The sequence below is a fragment of the Salminus brasiliensis genome, chromosome 14 (assembly GCF_030463535.1).
Source record: "Salminus brasiliensis chromosome 14, fSalBra1.hap2, whole genome shotgun sequence".
NCBI classification, from domain to species: domain Eukaryota; kingdom Metazoa; phylum Chordata; class Actinopteri; order Characiformes; family Bryconidae; genus Salminus; species Salminus brasiliensis.
In genome coordinates, this window is record NC_132891.1 from 29,185,578 (window position 1) to 29,200,412 (window position 14,835).

Here is a 14,835-nt window from a genome sequence, read left to right on the forward strand (position 1 = left end):
CAACTGTATTTTATAACTGCACAATAGGATATCCTGTACCGCTAAAAAAAAGTGTGTAATGATACCCCCCCCAGTTCAGTTTATTATAATTTAATACCCTATATGCTTTTAATCAAAATATTTTACACCCACTAAATATATGTACTTACAAAATCAAGCTTGCTATTTCTAGGTTGTTTTACTTGATTTTTTTCAGGCCTTTCCTTAATTCCTTTGCACGATTTACTTATTGTTTATTTAAAACTGATTTTCTGTTTTGTTCTGTATTTGGTGTTTTCTGTATATATGTTTGTCTCTTTGTCTAAATGACCAGGAGAGCGCAAACCAGTCCGCCAACCGTCATTCTTCATCAGGGTATGGTTTTGCACACTTACATTCCTCGTTTTTGCAACTCATTCTGTTCCGACAGTGCAGGCTACATCTTCTAAATGTGGAACTAATGGCACTAATGCTGTCAATGTTTCAGTGGCACTAATGCTGTCGATGTTTTGCTTGCACAAAATAGCTGCTTAATCACCATGTGCACAGAAGCCTTTTTGCACTCTGACACAAGGCCACCACTGAGCTGCAGCTTATCTGGCTTTGTGAATAGGTATTTTATCTCGTGACACTGTTTATACCAGCACTCACCTCCTCAGTCAGAACTTTCAGTGCTTCTAAAATGTATTTATGTTCCTTCCTTATCTTTAGTCAGTCACAATACACTTCGAGTTGATCTGTATACTCCACCATTAAAATGAGCCAGTTTGCAGTTGAAGTCATTTAAATGGCAAGTCATCCTAAATGGGTTGCAAACTAGAGCAAGTGGTGTTTAGAGTGTGCTCAAAGTGTTTCATACTCCTGAGCAAATACGTTTTCTGCAGTATAACGTCTGTTGGATGTGGTATTCTGATTTGCTTTAAAACTTTTTTTTAGCTTTGCTCCAGCCAACGGAGAAGATTCTCAGTTACTATTGGTCAATGGGAAACTGGAGAGAGTGAAGTCTCAGAGAAGATCTTCCTACCAGCGGCCTGAGAGAACGACTCACTTTCAGCTAGGCATGCTGCAGGTGAGCATTAACTCTTCATCATCTGAGTGTTGCAGGAAGTACAACAAGCAATCACACCTGACCAGCTAAAGCAGGAAAGACATACTTTACTAAACACTGAACAAACTATACTGTTAATACGTTTTGTAGGTATCAAACACTGGAGACAACATGGTGGAGTGCCAACTTGAAACCCATAGTAACAAAATGGTTACTTTCAAGTTTGATATTGAGGGAGATGCTCCTGAGGACATAGCTGATTATATGGTATGAAATGTAGCATCTAATTTGTGTTTTTTATATTTCTTTAACTTTTGACTTGTTGTGATCTATAAAGTCTGTGTCAATCTTATTGTGTAGGTGGAGGAGGACTTTGTCCTTGACTCAGAGAAAGAAAAATTTGTAGAGGACCTGATGGGTATAGTGAAAAAAGCCCAAGAGATTCTCAGCACTCAATCACAGGTCTGACTGCTCTTGTCTCATGAAACCATGACCATGTGTGACCAATTTACACTAAATTGATGTTAATACTTTATTAGACATTACATGTTTATTTTATGATGAAATGATTTATGGCTGTTAGTTGTTTGCAATTGGTTCTTTACATTTCCATGTTATTTCCATATTTCTCTCTCTCTCTCTCTCTCTCTCTCTCTCTCACTCTCTCTCTCTCTCTCTCTCTCTCTCTCTCTCCCTCTCTCAGACTGGATCAATGGAGCAGTTACATGTGAGCACTCCAAGTTCAACTAGTGAGTGTCTTTCTTAGTCTTGCTTGGTTTCTAATAATGGGATTACACTAATTAAAGTTGCCTACACAGATCATTCACTGAATTCCTCCCCTTTCACTTCACCCTTTAGTGGACTCTGCCCCTCAGTCTTCACCAGTGGGTCGCTGGAGATTCTTTATTAACCAGACAATTCGTCATCGCGACACTCACCCCAACCAAGGAGCCTCCACACCTCCAGGAGGGGAGAGCCAAGACCCCAAAACCACAGAAACTGAGAGAGGTACTCAGAATCAGCGGTGTCTATTCTGGAATAGCATTTAGATCAATTTAGGATAATAAATAATAATATTTAGACTGATGTGCAGTTTCAAATGCCAGGACCATTGATTTTGTAACTCTGTTTGATATTGTTTGTTATTTTTGTGTTAAAAATTACTTTATTTCAATATTGATTGGTCATGATGTATCCTTATTGAGAATAACCTTTTCTACATGCTTTCTGTAGCATCAGACCATGAGGGTTCACAGCAATCAGACAACCTGTCTGAACTGACATCTCCCCCATGTTCCTCACTTCCGCACTCAGTATCATCTCCTCTTGGCTCTACTGTGTCTGTCCCAACCTTGGCCACTGTTGCCTCTGTTCCTGATGCTGGTGCCACAGACTCCTCTATCTCTGCCCCACCAAGTCTTCTCATGTTCCCAGTGTCAGCAGCTGCTCCAGCTTCTCAAGACATAGCAGCTACCCCCCATCCAACTGCTGGAAACGTGTCTGCTACCACCATGCAAGCCATAGGGCCCAATCTGGCTTCTGCCCTTCCTGTTGCACCATTCCCAGTGACTGAGCCTGTTCCTACTGCTGCCTCCATGGATTCAAAAGCTGGGGATGGTATTGCTGTTATTCATCGCATGCCTGAAAGCCAGCAGGCTCTCTCTGGCTCTTCTGTTCAGAGCCCCCCTTCAGCATCCATGTTAAATCATGGTGACCAAGTACAAAAGCAGTCTGTAATGCCAACAGTGCAAAAGGCAGAGATACTCCAGCAAGGCCTACCACTTCAACAGCTCGTAGATGTTCAGCCAATGCAGCCTGCAATGGCCAACATTGATCAAGTTCAGCTGCAGCAGAAGCAACTTCTACTGCAGCAGCAACAGTTGCAGCAGACAGTGCAGCCATCAGTGCATCAGCTAACTCAACAATCACTGCTTCCGTCTACGCACACAGAACAGCTCACATTGCTACAGCCTAAGCCAATGGAGACAGTGCACCAGCCTGTAGCACACGCCAGTTTTTCCACAGCCCTTGAACAGAATGCACAGTATTTGTCCTTTCAAACTCAGCATCCAGTATCTCACTTACATCCAGGTCACCAGTTGGCACTACAGAACATACCCCAACAGGGACAGCCTGAACCTTCACCACAGCCACTAGGTCAGCAAACTGTAAATCTGCAGTCACACATTCTCCAACAGCAGGCCAGCCTAGAGAAAATGCATCCACAGACCATGGTTCAGCAGCAGGCAGTTGCCATGCAGCAATATGTGCAGCAGGATATGGTGCAGCCTTCTACAGTGCTGGCTATGCAAGCGCAGCAAGGCTTTCAAACACAAGATCCCTTACAACACAGAGCACAGGTTCAGTCTGTGATGGCACAGCAGGTACCTGCTGAACAAACACTCCCCCAGTCGATGGTACAGCAGGTGCCACAGGACACGCTACCCTCTCAACCTGCGCCACCGCCTATGCAGAAGCAGCCATCTTTCCAGCAGTCCGAATCAGAGCTCTCCACTGGCGAGGCCAGCATTACAGAGGATAGCCAGTCTGTTCCTGTCCAGCCTTCATCTGATGTCTCTCTGCCCCCTCTCCCTCTCTTGGAGACACCGCTGCCTGCCCTGACCCACGTACTCACCCCCTCTCCCGCCCAGCCATCCTCGGTAGCAGAATCAGACAGTGAGGGCCCCCCAAAAATTGACTTTGTGGACAATCGTATTAAAACACTGGATGAGAAGCTGAGGACTCTGCTGTATCAGGAGTACAGTGGCAGTGGGGTCACTTCAGCAGGCTCTGCCTCTGCTGCTACACACGCACCCATTTCTGCCTCAGCCATGGCATCTGTCTCCGCTGGCGGTGATGATTCCCACTCACCGCCGCCTTCCACTTTCCAACCTCCTCCAGCCTCCTCCTCAGACACTTCTCCACATTCCTCCTCCTGCACCACCTCTTCCACCACCCCCCGCTCCTCTTCTTCATCTCCAGATGGAGAAAAGGAAAAGATGGGAGAGGAGGATGTGACCCAGCACGCTCCAGCCCCCTCCACTGCTGTGGAGCGCCAGCCTGCTTCCTCAGCCTCCCCTCCTTGCTCTCTCTTTTCCCCCCAACAAGAGCCTGCACCTGGGCCTCCGCCTCCACCCGGTGAACCTACAGTCCTTGTAAGTTGGGCGTTTAAATCTGTACAGGTTTATTGATGCTAAACTGAATAGCGTTCACTTTATTTAACCTAATTTAATGTTTGTTTTTGTTCATTTGCACTTTTTTTTGTTCGGTTCTCTTAATAAGCCCTCTTCAGATTGGATTAGCTTATTAAAAGGACAGTTTCTGGCAACACATCCCCTCATTTTATAAAACAGGAAAAAACGCATCTTGGTAATTGATATATGTGTACATCGAGGGGTTAGAAGTGGCAGATGCATCTGAGAACTATCTGTTCTGATTTAGAGATCATGAAGAGATAATCAAATACGTCCTTGTGTAAAAACTTGTCTTTAGCGAGATCCAAAGCAGGTCTACAGAGAAGAAATGCCAGTTTGTCATGGGTTTGATGTGTTTAGACGTATTTTAGTCTGGTCCATGAACTTTAATGCGGCTGCTCTGATGCAGGGTGTTTCCAAGATTGGCATGATTTAAACTATATAGTATTATATTCTATTATTATTTCTAAATTCTATTATAATTCTGCACTTGATCACTCTGTAAAGCTGTAAAAGTATAAATAAAAAAGTACAAATACACACACACACACATTTAGTTTTATTATGGCTGATATTATGGTTCGGTTACTCCATTAATTAAATGTTATTTTATTATTTATTTATTAGCATATTTCAGAATGTTAGCTGATGTTTACTACATGCGTAATGTGAATCACTGTACAACTCTATTCCTATACTAACCTGTTGATTGCTCTGTGTGCACCTCCCCATCACTGTATTTCTGATACATCTCCACATCTCCCTTTCCTACTCCCTGCCCTGTGCGGCATCCAGGCTGCCCCCTCCCTCTCTGAAAGCAGTGCCCCTGGAGATGTCCTGTGGCCTCCCCCCTCCCAGCAGCCCATCCCTCTGCAGCCCGGACAGCAGCATCAACACAATGCAGGAGGTGGATATTTTGGCCTAAACCTGACATGTCCTAGTATCAGAAATCCTGTTAGCAAGAAATCCTGGACTCGCAAATTCAAAAGCTGGGCGTGCAAACTGCGCCACTCCGCCAGCTTGTTCAAGAAGCCCCGAGTCCAGCAAGGTAGCGTCTGCACAGAGCGCGAGCGAGAGAGCGAGAGCGAGTGAGGGGTGTGGGTGGGCTAGGACGATAACTGAATGTTTAGAATACAAGTAACATGGCACATGTAGCTGACCCTTACCTTGCTAGATAGGGATTGTCTTAAGAAGTACTTTTAGCATTAATAATTAATAATTAATAATTAATCCTAATAGTTGTTTTCAAAAGGCAGAGGTGGAAAACATTTAGAAATTTTCTCGTACAAGTACTGCTACTGCAATGATAATATACTTGAGTATAAGTAATTGTAAAATGTATAGCAAGTACAAAGCTTATTGAAAATTTTGAGAAATTATGTTCAGTTGCATCTATTTAATTAAAATATTTGGGAGTTGGCTATGTTCTTGGAGATCACCTATACAGCTAAAGCAGAAATGGGCAAAAGCTTGAGTTCTGAAACTAGTCACAGTACTTTTTGCTAGTGTACATTAATTATACATTGCTTTGTTGAAGACCTAAGATTTTACAAGGCTACCTCCCTTCATATTTAATTCATATGAATAATCAGTTTACTTCACTAATTCACCAGTGATTAGGTAGCAGTCATAATCAGGGTATATTGATTATTTCTTAAAGACCCTGTCTACTCTTTTTTATAATTTTTTAAACTCTTATCTATAGTTGTGATTAATTTGATATGCTATATAGTTTTCTTCTGTTGGATTAAAATTGGAAGGGACTAAATTTGGCCTGCATTAGTATATAAACAAATGTTACAATATTAGAATATTACATTGGTACATTGAACAATTCTACTGACAGTTCTAAAGAGAGAAACTATTTGAGTCAAATCTCTTCTGAAAAACCCACATCAAACTATACCTATACATACATTTGCATTCACAGATTCATGTATATGTAATAAGTGTAATGTATATGTAATAAGTGCAATGATAGGAAACCACAGAAATCCACTGTAAACACAACTGTAACTGAAGTGGTGTAAAAATACAACTTTACTCAACTTAAAAAATACTAGGTAAGCTTTTTAGGTTACATATTGTAACTTATTGAGCTGCAAGTGTAAGGAAACAAATGTTTGTTCTTTTTAAATTACTGTTAATTACTTTTCCATCGCATAGTTACTGGCTTACTAATATGATTTTTATTGCCATCCGTACTGCCCATACTTCACCTTAAATGTTAAGTTACATTAGCTAAATTAAGCCCAAGTTTCCCAAGTACTTACAATAAAACATGTGTCTAATATAAAGAGCTATCATGTGAATGGCATAAGGAAAAGGTTAGCTAAGGGTACTTTGTGAGTTGTAAAAAGCAGAGACTTCAGCAGGACCAAATCAAAATGAATATAGATTACAAATGGACCAATTTTGTGTTTTGCAGCTTTGATTTGCTTTCAGAACTTAATATTTTCCATTTTAATTGTGCTTTCTTCCAACTGGTTCACGAGTTGAGAGGAACACTTTTTCACTAGTTAATGTCTTATAAAACTGTTATTACAACTGTCAGCAAAGTAAAATAATTAAAGCATATAAACTCATGTACTGGTTTATTTCTGCTTAGTACAAATTGTACTCAAGTACTGTGACAAGAGTAGCAGTAACCCATTACTTTCCACCTCTGTCTTAGGGACGTGATTGTCGTTGTCTCAGTCTGTACTGATACCACTACATTATTTTATAGCAATACATTTGACATTTTAGCATCGCTTGTTTTTACGTTGCTTACATGGATTTTATGTTGTAGCTTCTTTTTATTTGTTTGCATGGGTTACCCAGCGGTAAGAACAGTGGAGACTAGAAAGAGCACAGGAAAGTGTAAGCGTCCAGTTGTTTTATAGTGCAGTAATGCCAAGCTTAGCCCACCCTGTCCACCCCTCACCTGCCTGCACAGTTGGGCCTCCCATCCAACAGGGCCAGTGCCGCCCTGGTCCAAAGCATGCTTGCTGACTAGGACGCCAGCACAGTGGTCAGACTGCGTGGGCCAGACACTGTAAAGTTTGCACCTGCGTTGTATTTTAAGCTTGCTTTGAATTGATTTTCGAGGCAACTCAGGTTTGCTTTATCCAGTCCACTTTGTCTCATTAATCAGTTAATAAAAAATAAAACAAAGTTTTATTTCATCCTTTACACCTGGAAAAAACAGAGCAGGTGCAAACCCTTTGCTACAGGGAAAAATAGTCTGGCACAATAGGTGAGCTCAATAGGTTTTATGTGACTTATTTATAGAGTTTTAGTCTTTGGCTTAAGCACTGTCTGACAGTGTCAGATGTAAAACTGATTACTTTGCATATTATCTCAGAATGTTGTTTTTCAGCAGTTAAATCTTAAACCTAAAGCCTGTAGTAAAATCAAGTATTATATATTACATATACATGCGTGCATACTACATTCTGTAGTGCTGGGTGGTATGGTGGCACAGAGTATAAACTGTTTAAAATTAGTCCTACAGTCCGTGTTTCTTACACAGCGTAACACCGCAGTTTACAACAAAAAGCAGGAAGACATTTAGCCCTGCGTAAAGTCAGCACTCACGTATTTCTAGCAAGAGTTTACATTTGTCTCTCTTTTTCTGCTCGTATCTTTCTCTAAAGCTCACATTTCTTTATCTTCTATCTCTCTCTGTCTGCTCACACCTCTGTTTCTCTCTCTCTGCTGGTATTTCTCTCCCTGCTCATATGTTTCCCTATCTGCTTACATTTTCTTCTCTGCTCACATGTCTTTCTCCCTAGCTCTGCTCACATATCTCTCTCTCTCTCTCTCTTTCTCTCTCTCTCTCTGTGCTCACATTTCTTTCTCTAGCTCTGCTCACATATCTCTTTCAGTGTTCACATTTGTCTCTCTTTATCTCTGCTCTTTGCTCTCTCTAGCTCTGCTCACATCTCTCTGTGCCCACATTTCTTTCTCTCTCTAGCTCTGCTCACAAATCTCTCTCTGCTCACATTTCTCTCTCTTTCTCTCTCTCTCTCTGCTCATATTTTTCTCTTTCTGTCCACATACACTCATGAGCGTGCACACACCTAGCCTTTTGGACCATGCTGCAGTGATGTTGAAAATTGCAGATCTTTCAGAGTTTTAAATACTAAATATTTGATATTTGAAATGTAGCTTGGTTGTTAAATGCGTTTTTGTAGTAAACAAGCCCCTGTTTAGTCGTGTTTTTGCTATAATGCAGTTACAAAAAAACACTTTACATTCTGTAGCTGTTTTATGTAGACTGATGCAGACATCTTTAGATATTGTGGAATTGTGTAGGGTCAAGCAAACCCTTTGTATTTAAAATTTTATTCTGTGTTCTATTGACACAAAAATAGCTACAAAGCTATAGAAAGTCCAAGTCATAGAAAACAATACTGTGATATACTGTGAAACCGTCAGAATAAAAAAAAATGCTCTGACATTTTTGGCCATATCACCCAGCCCTACTTAGTATGTAGAGAAATTTGAGTTAGTCAGGTAATGTCACTGATATTGATTTATATAACTTATAGATTGTGCATTTTATTCTGGTAGGATAATTTCTTTAAAAGTTGTGACTTAAAAAATGCTTACAGCCCATAAACTATCCTTAATAGTTCTTTAGCACATCATCACAGCTTTAAATGATATCCTGTTCTTTGCTGCCTGGGTAGGCTTTTGAAAAGTTTCTGTTTGTTTTATTTGTAAAATTTCTGCATGTCTACATATATATATTTATATATATTAGGACCACCAATAAACATTAGAGCTATGTGTATACCTGTTATTCCATATACAACATGAACATATATATCCCAGCATCCTGTATATGTTCAGAATGTATATGTGTGTATATGTGGTACTGGATCATTTACACAGTATCTGACTGGAGTACCATTGCTTTTCAATTGGACATGAATTAGAATGATTCAGTTTATCCATATACACACAGTAAACACGCTATAGATCTGTAATGTCCATAGACATCCACATCCACTGCCACCATCAGTGGTATTACAGCTGATATTAGCACCTGATGTATGATGCATGAATGTGAGTGTGTGTGTGTATGTGTGACTGTGAGGGGAGGGAATGGGTTGCACATTTTCCCTGATATTCATAACTCACACTTGTACTCAGCCTGCATCTCATACACTGATTTTATCAGAGATTTTTATATTCAGGCTTTTCCCTCACTCCCATATCCCACTGCACCATGCATCTTCACAGCATGACACATTGTATGAGGTCGGTAATCTTCTTAATGTATACATACACTCATTTTCACTGACTTTGACTTAGTCAAAGGAGGAACTTTTTCTGAGCACAGATGTTACACTGTGTTTGGTCAAGCTTACACTAAGCACTATTACTATCTCATAGACACATGCATGGTAGCTTATTAGCAACAGATCTCATGCTGAAAGTGTGTGTTGTGGTTCAGTGATTGTTAACTCTGGTTCCCTGTGTTTGTGTGCTGTGTCTTGTCTGTGGAATTTTCAATGTGTCCCCTTTTTTCTGGTTTGTTGTTCTATGTCTTATGTGTTTGTTTGTTTGTTTGTTTTCATGTCCGACTGTGTGTCTTGTTTACCCGGCTTTTTCTGTGTCATCTGATTTTGTGTCGGCCTTGTCCTCGTGCCTCCCTGTTTTCTTTCCACTTCTGAACAGATGGAAACTCCAGCAGTCAGGGAGTGAGAGAAGAGAGAGAGACGCCCTCGAATGTCCAGCCTTGCTCACGCAGAGGACGTTTCCAGGTCCTGCACCATCCTCTTTATATTAGGTTACACTTAAGCCCAGAAACATACTCAACGCAAATATGCATTATCCTATGATGGCGGTTAAACACTAAGTACTCAGTAGGGCGGTAAAGAGAACGTCTTTAGGCTCATACATTTAGCGAGAAGTCTTGGGATGTTCATTTGCAAGCAAATTATTTCTATTAATTTCCGTTTTTCTCTATCTCTATTTAGTTGGAAATTTAATCAAAAGAATAAAGTTTGCTGACTTTTTGAGCTTAGTTTTACCAAACCTTATTGATTCTTACTAGACATTTTACATTATCCATTGTTTGGTCTTTTTGAAGGCTAAAACCTGTATTAATGGTACTATAATGCAGTGGTTAATAAACCAGCCTCCACGGCTCACCAGGTGGTCTACACTCGGAGTGTGAGGACTAAATTGAGAATCACTTGTAGTACATAGACTATATAGAACCAGCAGAGTGCTGTATACGTTTATGTTTTTCCAGGTTACCCCAGTGGTACAGCCTGCAGATCCACCTGCTCCAACAGGGGTAGCTCCAGTCGAGGGAGGTGTCCACCGGACAGTGGGGCGCTTCTCTATCACACAGGCTGAGCAGAGAGAGGAGCAGCTCACAGACAGCTCCCCTGTCTCTCCAGACTTGGAGAGGGAGAGGAGGAGGATGAAAGCGAAGGAAGGAGAAAAAGACGAGAGGAGAACCCCAGTGCCTGGCCACCATCCCCAACGCAGCCACACACACTCTCCGATGGGCAGCAGTGATGATGAGAGCGAGGTGGAGGATGAGGACCTGAGGAGGGAGCTACATAAGCTAAGGGAGAAGTGAGGAAACAAAAGGGTCTCAGTAGCTACGCTTACATGAACAAAATAGCCCGGAAATGTTAATAGTTGGTCTAAGAAACTGGACTTAACCAGGAGTTCTTTAAAAATATAGGCCATTTACATCTATATAAGTGTAGTCTGACAATGTGTGCAATGTGAAACACCCCCATCATGATATTTAAGTTTTCCTGCTCTTCAAAAACATACTTTCAGGCTTTCTGAAACCGATAAGGTAAATTATTATTAAATTGGAATTGACCAATGCAGTTTTCCCAAATTCAGTATGAGTGCGTTTTAAAACAACACAATTCATACATGCCTATTTTATAGTGTGTTTAATGTGGATGATAATTTATCTCCTGCTCACTGTTGATGTTGCTTTATAATGCTGCAGAGAAATCACATTATCTTTGATATGTGCAGAATAACACACACCCCGATGGCTCTTGTTTTATGGAATACCTACCTATTGTAACTGTTTTATACTATGACTATGGCCACAGTCATGGGTCTTTGGCTTCTATACAGCTTCATATTAAACATAAAATGCTTTGCATTTGGCAAAGAAATAAATGACCAGAGGATGGATTAGACTTATAACAACTGAAACCTGATCCATCAAAATATGTCCAGATCCACTGAATTGGCTGTGGTAGCTTAATATAAAACCAATGGGCTGCTTGTAAAGATAGTCTGTGATGGCTGAAATTTTAGTTTTCAATCTTCTCTATCTTTCAAGTCTAGTTACTGTCTCCCTCCCTGACATTTTTGCTCCTGCTCTTTTACAGACACATCAAAGAGGTGGTGTCCCTACAGGCACAGCAGAACCGAGAACTGCAGGACCTCTATCGCCAGCTGCGCAGCCTCAAAGATCATCGGCAGCCGCTGCCCCTGTCCCGGACCCCTCCGCTCCCCACTGCGCCCCTGGCCATCTCTCCTCGCCGACCCCGCCCTGCCAAAACCAAGCTACGCCCCCGTCCTCATTCTCACATGGACAACAATGGCATTACACACCAAGGTACTGGCAATGTCATTTTAATTTATGAGGTCTTCGGTTCCTTTAGACTACTATGTAATCCTTTTCCTGGGGACCCACTGTCTTGCACAGTTTTAACTATTACTTTTCTCAACACTCCTGATGTTAATCTAACTCATCAGTCTACCTACATTTGACAAGGTGTTTTGGGCCAGGAGCAGGATTAGAAAACATGAGTTTTCTAATCAAGTTAATGTTAAGTTATAAACTTTTAAGAGTTAAAATTATAAACCTTAAACCTTAAATTAAGAAAAAACGAATGAGAAATGTGGTTGTTGGTTAAATACATGTAATGTTAAATAGGAAGAGCATTTATATGGAATTTAATTCTACATATTTGTATGGAAAACCAGTACAGAGCTTATTTGCTAATATGCATTGTATTTCCCCAATCTTTTATTTCATTCCCAGGGAGTCTTCAGCAGTCTAGCAGTTACTCTGGTGGCGAGCAAACCAGGCTGCGTACCTACTGCAACCCCGACAAAACAGCTCCACCGACCAAGAGAGGTGTGGAAGTGATCAATCCAATGGGCATAATTTCATTTTTCACTTAAATCATGCTATTTGTTATGCATTGAAAACCAGATGTAAATGAAAGCTAAAATGTTTCCATGATGATGTTACATCAGACCATAGCCCTCCAGCCCAAGGTTCAGCCAATAGGAAGAGCACATTCACAGATGAACTGCACAAACTCGTAGATGATTGGACGAAAGAGGCTGTCGGACCCACCCAACCCAAACCTTCACTCAATCAGATCAAGCAGATTCAGCAAGTGCAAGAGTTAGGTGGTTGGAACCAGGCCACTGAGGTAATGCATCTACTTAGCAAATATTTCATCTGCAAATACACAGTAGATCTCAGATTATCTAGTGTAAATATGAGATCATTTAGTGCAGGGCTGTCCATTTCTGGTCAATCAGGAATGGAGTACAGCACTGTTTGGTGATTTTCCTGCTCAGACACACCTGCTAATCCTTTTATAATTAACTTATGCATTGCATTAGCTGTGTTTGAACAAGACAGTCACCAGACTGAAGAGAAGGAACCAAAGCTGAGCAATGTTGATTTAGTATAATGGCATGTTTCCACTGGACAGTGCAGTATGGCAAAGTCCAGTTACAGATCTACCATTGATTGATCTGTACCATTGATTGAACAGACCACTTGGTGGTATTTAGAGTATTTATGCATAGTTTACCATGTCCTATGTGTTCTTACTGTGTTTTTAACATGGATATTGTGCATGTCTGCCATTGTGTGTACCTGTCTTTAGGCTTCGCCTCCGGGTTGGTTCCCCCCAACTTCTCTAAACCCCAAGAATGTCCCCGTATCATCCAGTCTTTCTACCATGACCTGCACCGCCTACAGCAGTACAGCAGGTCAGGCCCAGCCACCTCCCACGCAGCCTCCCATCACTTCTCTGGCACAGCAGACCCTCCACCTGCAAGCCCAGGCTTTCCAGCCACTACAGTACAGCCAGCCTCCCTTGCACCTCCAGCAGGTGCAGCTGCTGCCAGGCTCCCTGCCGTTGAGCCAGCCACAGCTTCTGTCCCAGACCCAGCTTCAGCCCCTGGCCCCAGTGGCCGGCTTGCCAGCCTCCAGCGTGCCTGCATCTCTGCCCCCTCACACTGCACCTTCCTCCACGCTCATTAGCGCTGCAGGGCCCACCAGCATCACTGCTGCCTCTAGCTCAGCTTCAGCAGTCACCAGCCAAGAAGCCGTCACCGTTGCAACCTTCTGCTCCTGCTCCTCCGCGAATTCGTCATGCTCCTCCTGCTGCTCCACATCTGCCCTGACAACCAGTGCCAAACTCCACCCAACAACCTCCGCCCTCCCTTTAGGACAGTAGTGAATGACAGACAGGCAAAGAGTGTGACAAAGAGCAAGGGAGGTCAAAAAGGTTTCCACTTTGAGAATGTGAATGCGGAACATGAATCCTAATGTACAGTTTGTACAGAAAAGAAAACTTAATAGCTAGAAAGGGGCTTCTGAGTGTCGGGGTACACGGGTGTGGGGTGTGTAAATAATGTAGTGTGTGTGTATTTGTGTGCGTGAGTGTGTTCACTTTTTTTATTTTCTTCTCCAAGACATATCCTCTGTGTGTTTCTGCACTGTTGAGATTTATTTCCAACACAGTTGGACCTCAACTCTCCCTATATAGAGATATGAAAAAAAGGAAAGATTTGTGTTTTTTATTTATCAACGGTTCCGTTGAAAGGACTATTTGAATTCTTATGAAAAGTGCAATTAGTAACAGCTAACTGAATTCATCTTTCTGTGTTGTTGTGATGCGTGTCTGTATAGCTTAAAAGACATATTTTTCGAAATGCGCACTGAGACAACAACCAGATGTTAAACAGTAAGCCGCCATTATAAGAGAATACAGCACAAACATACGTCTCGACGAGCATCGAGGCGGTCATAAAGCAGTTCCGCATGTTCCGTGACAGAGCATGGTAACAGTGATCACCTTAGCTATGAGGCCAACCTAAACACTGTCTGTACAGTGTTGTGCACGGATTAGGCATGTTCTTCTATTTTACGTGGATTATTGTAGTAAAACCTTTTTAGATTAGGTGAAGGATCTCATATAGGATATCTTTGGTAGGGATTGGCTGTCTAAATGGATCTTGAAGTGGATCATTCAAAGTGTCCTATTAAATACAAATTAAGGTAGCTAATGTAATTGCAGTATTTCCTCTTTCTCATTAGCTGACTCTCCTTCTTCTCTGAGGTTTACAGCATTAACCCACATCCCATAAAAAGGAGGACTTGCAGGAGCTTTTGTGATGCTTTGAGTGAAGCATACTCTGCTTGGTCTTGTATTTGTGGTTTTTGCACAGCTATGTACGTGCCTCTGAGCACTCCAAACTGTGAAGAGGTTACTGCGCTTTCTTTCTTTGTGAAGACATGAGCAGCATTACCAGAAGATACACACACATATATATATATATATATATATATATATATATATATATATATATATATATACA

General features: G+C 41.5%; 1 protein-coding gene across 2 annotated transcripts in view; it reads left to right on the plus strand.

Moving 5' to 3' along the window:
* wnk3 (WNK lysine deficient protein kinase 3) overlaps positions 1–14,835 on the plus strand; it is a 59,225-nt gene extending 44,390 nt beyond the window's left edge. The window contains exons 12-25 of one of the 2 annotated variants that reach the window (XM_072656535.1): positions 314–354; positions 916–1,048; positions 1,178–1,294; positions 1,388–1,489; positions 1,731–1,776; positions 1,886–2,035; positions 2,261–4,182; positions 5,017–5,269; positions 9,892–9,977; positions 10,472–10,803; positions 11,592–11,821; positions 12,251–12,346; positions 12,469–12,650; positions 13,116–14,835. In XM_072656535.1, coding sequence (XP_072512636.1) covers positions 314–354; positions 916–1,048; positions 1,178–1,294; positions 1,388–1,489; positions 1,731–1,776; positions 1,886–2,035; positions 2,261–4,182; positions 5,017–5,269; positions 9,892–9,977; positions 10,472–10,803; positions 11,592–11,821; positions 12,251–12,346; positions 12,469–12,650; positions 13,116–13,691 — 4,266 coding nt within the window. In that variant the 3' untranslated portion in view covers positions 13,692–14,835. The remainder of the gene's footprint in view (positions 1–313; positions 355–915; positions 1,049–1,177; positions 1,295–1,387; positions 1,490–1,730; positions 1,777–1,885; positions 2,036–2,260; positions 4,183–5,016; positions 5,270–9,891; positions 9,978–10,471; positions 10,804–11,591; positions 11,822–12,250; positions 12,347–12,468; positions 12,651–13,115) is intronic. The other variant, XM_072656536.1, reaches the window with a different exon arrangement.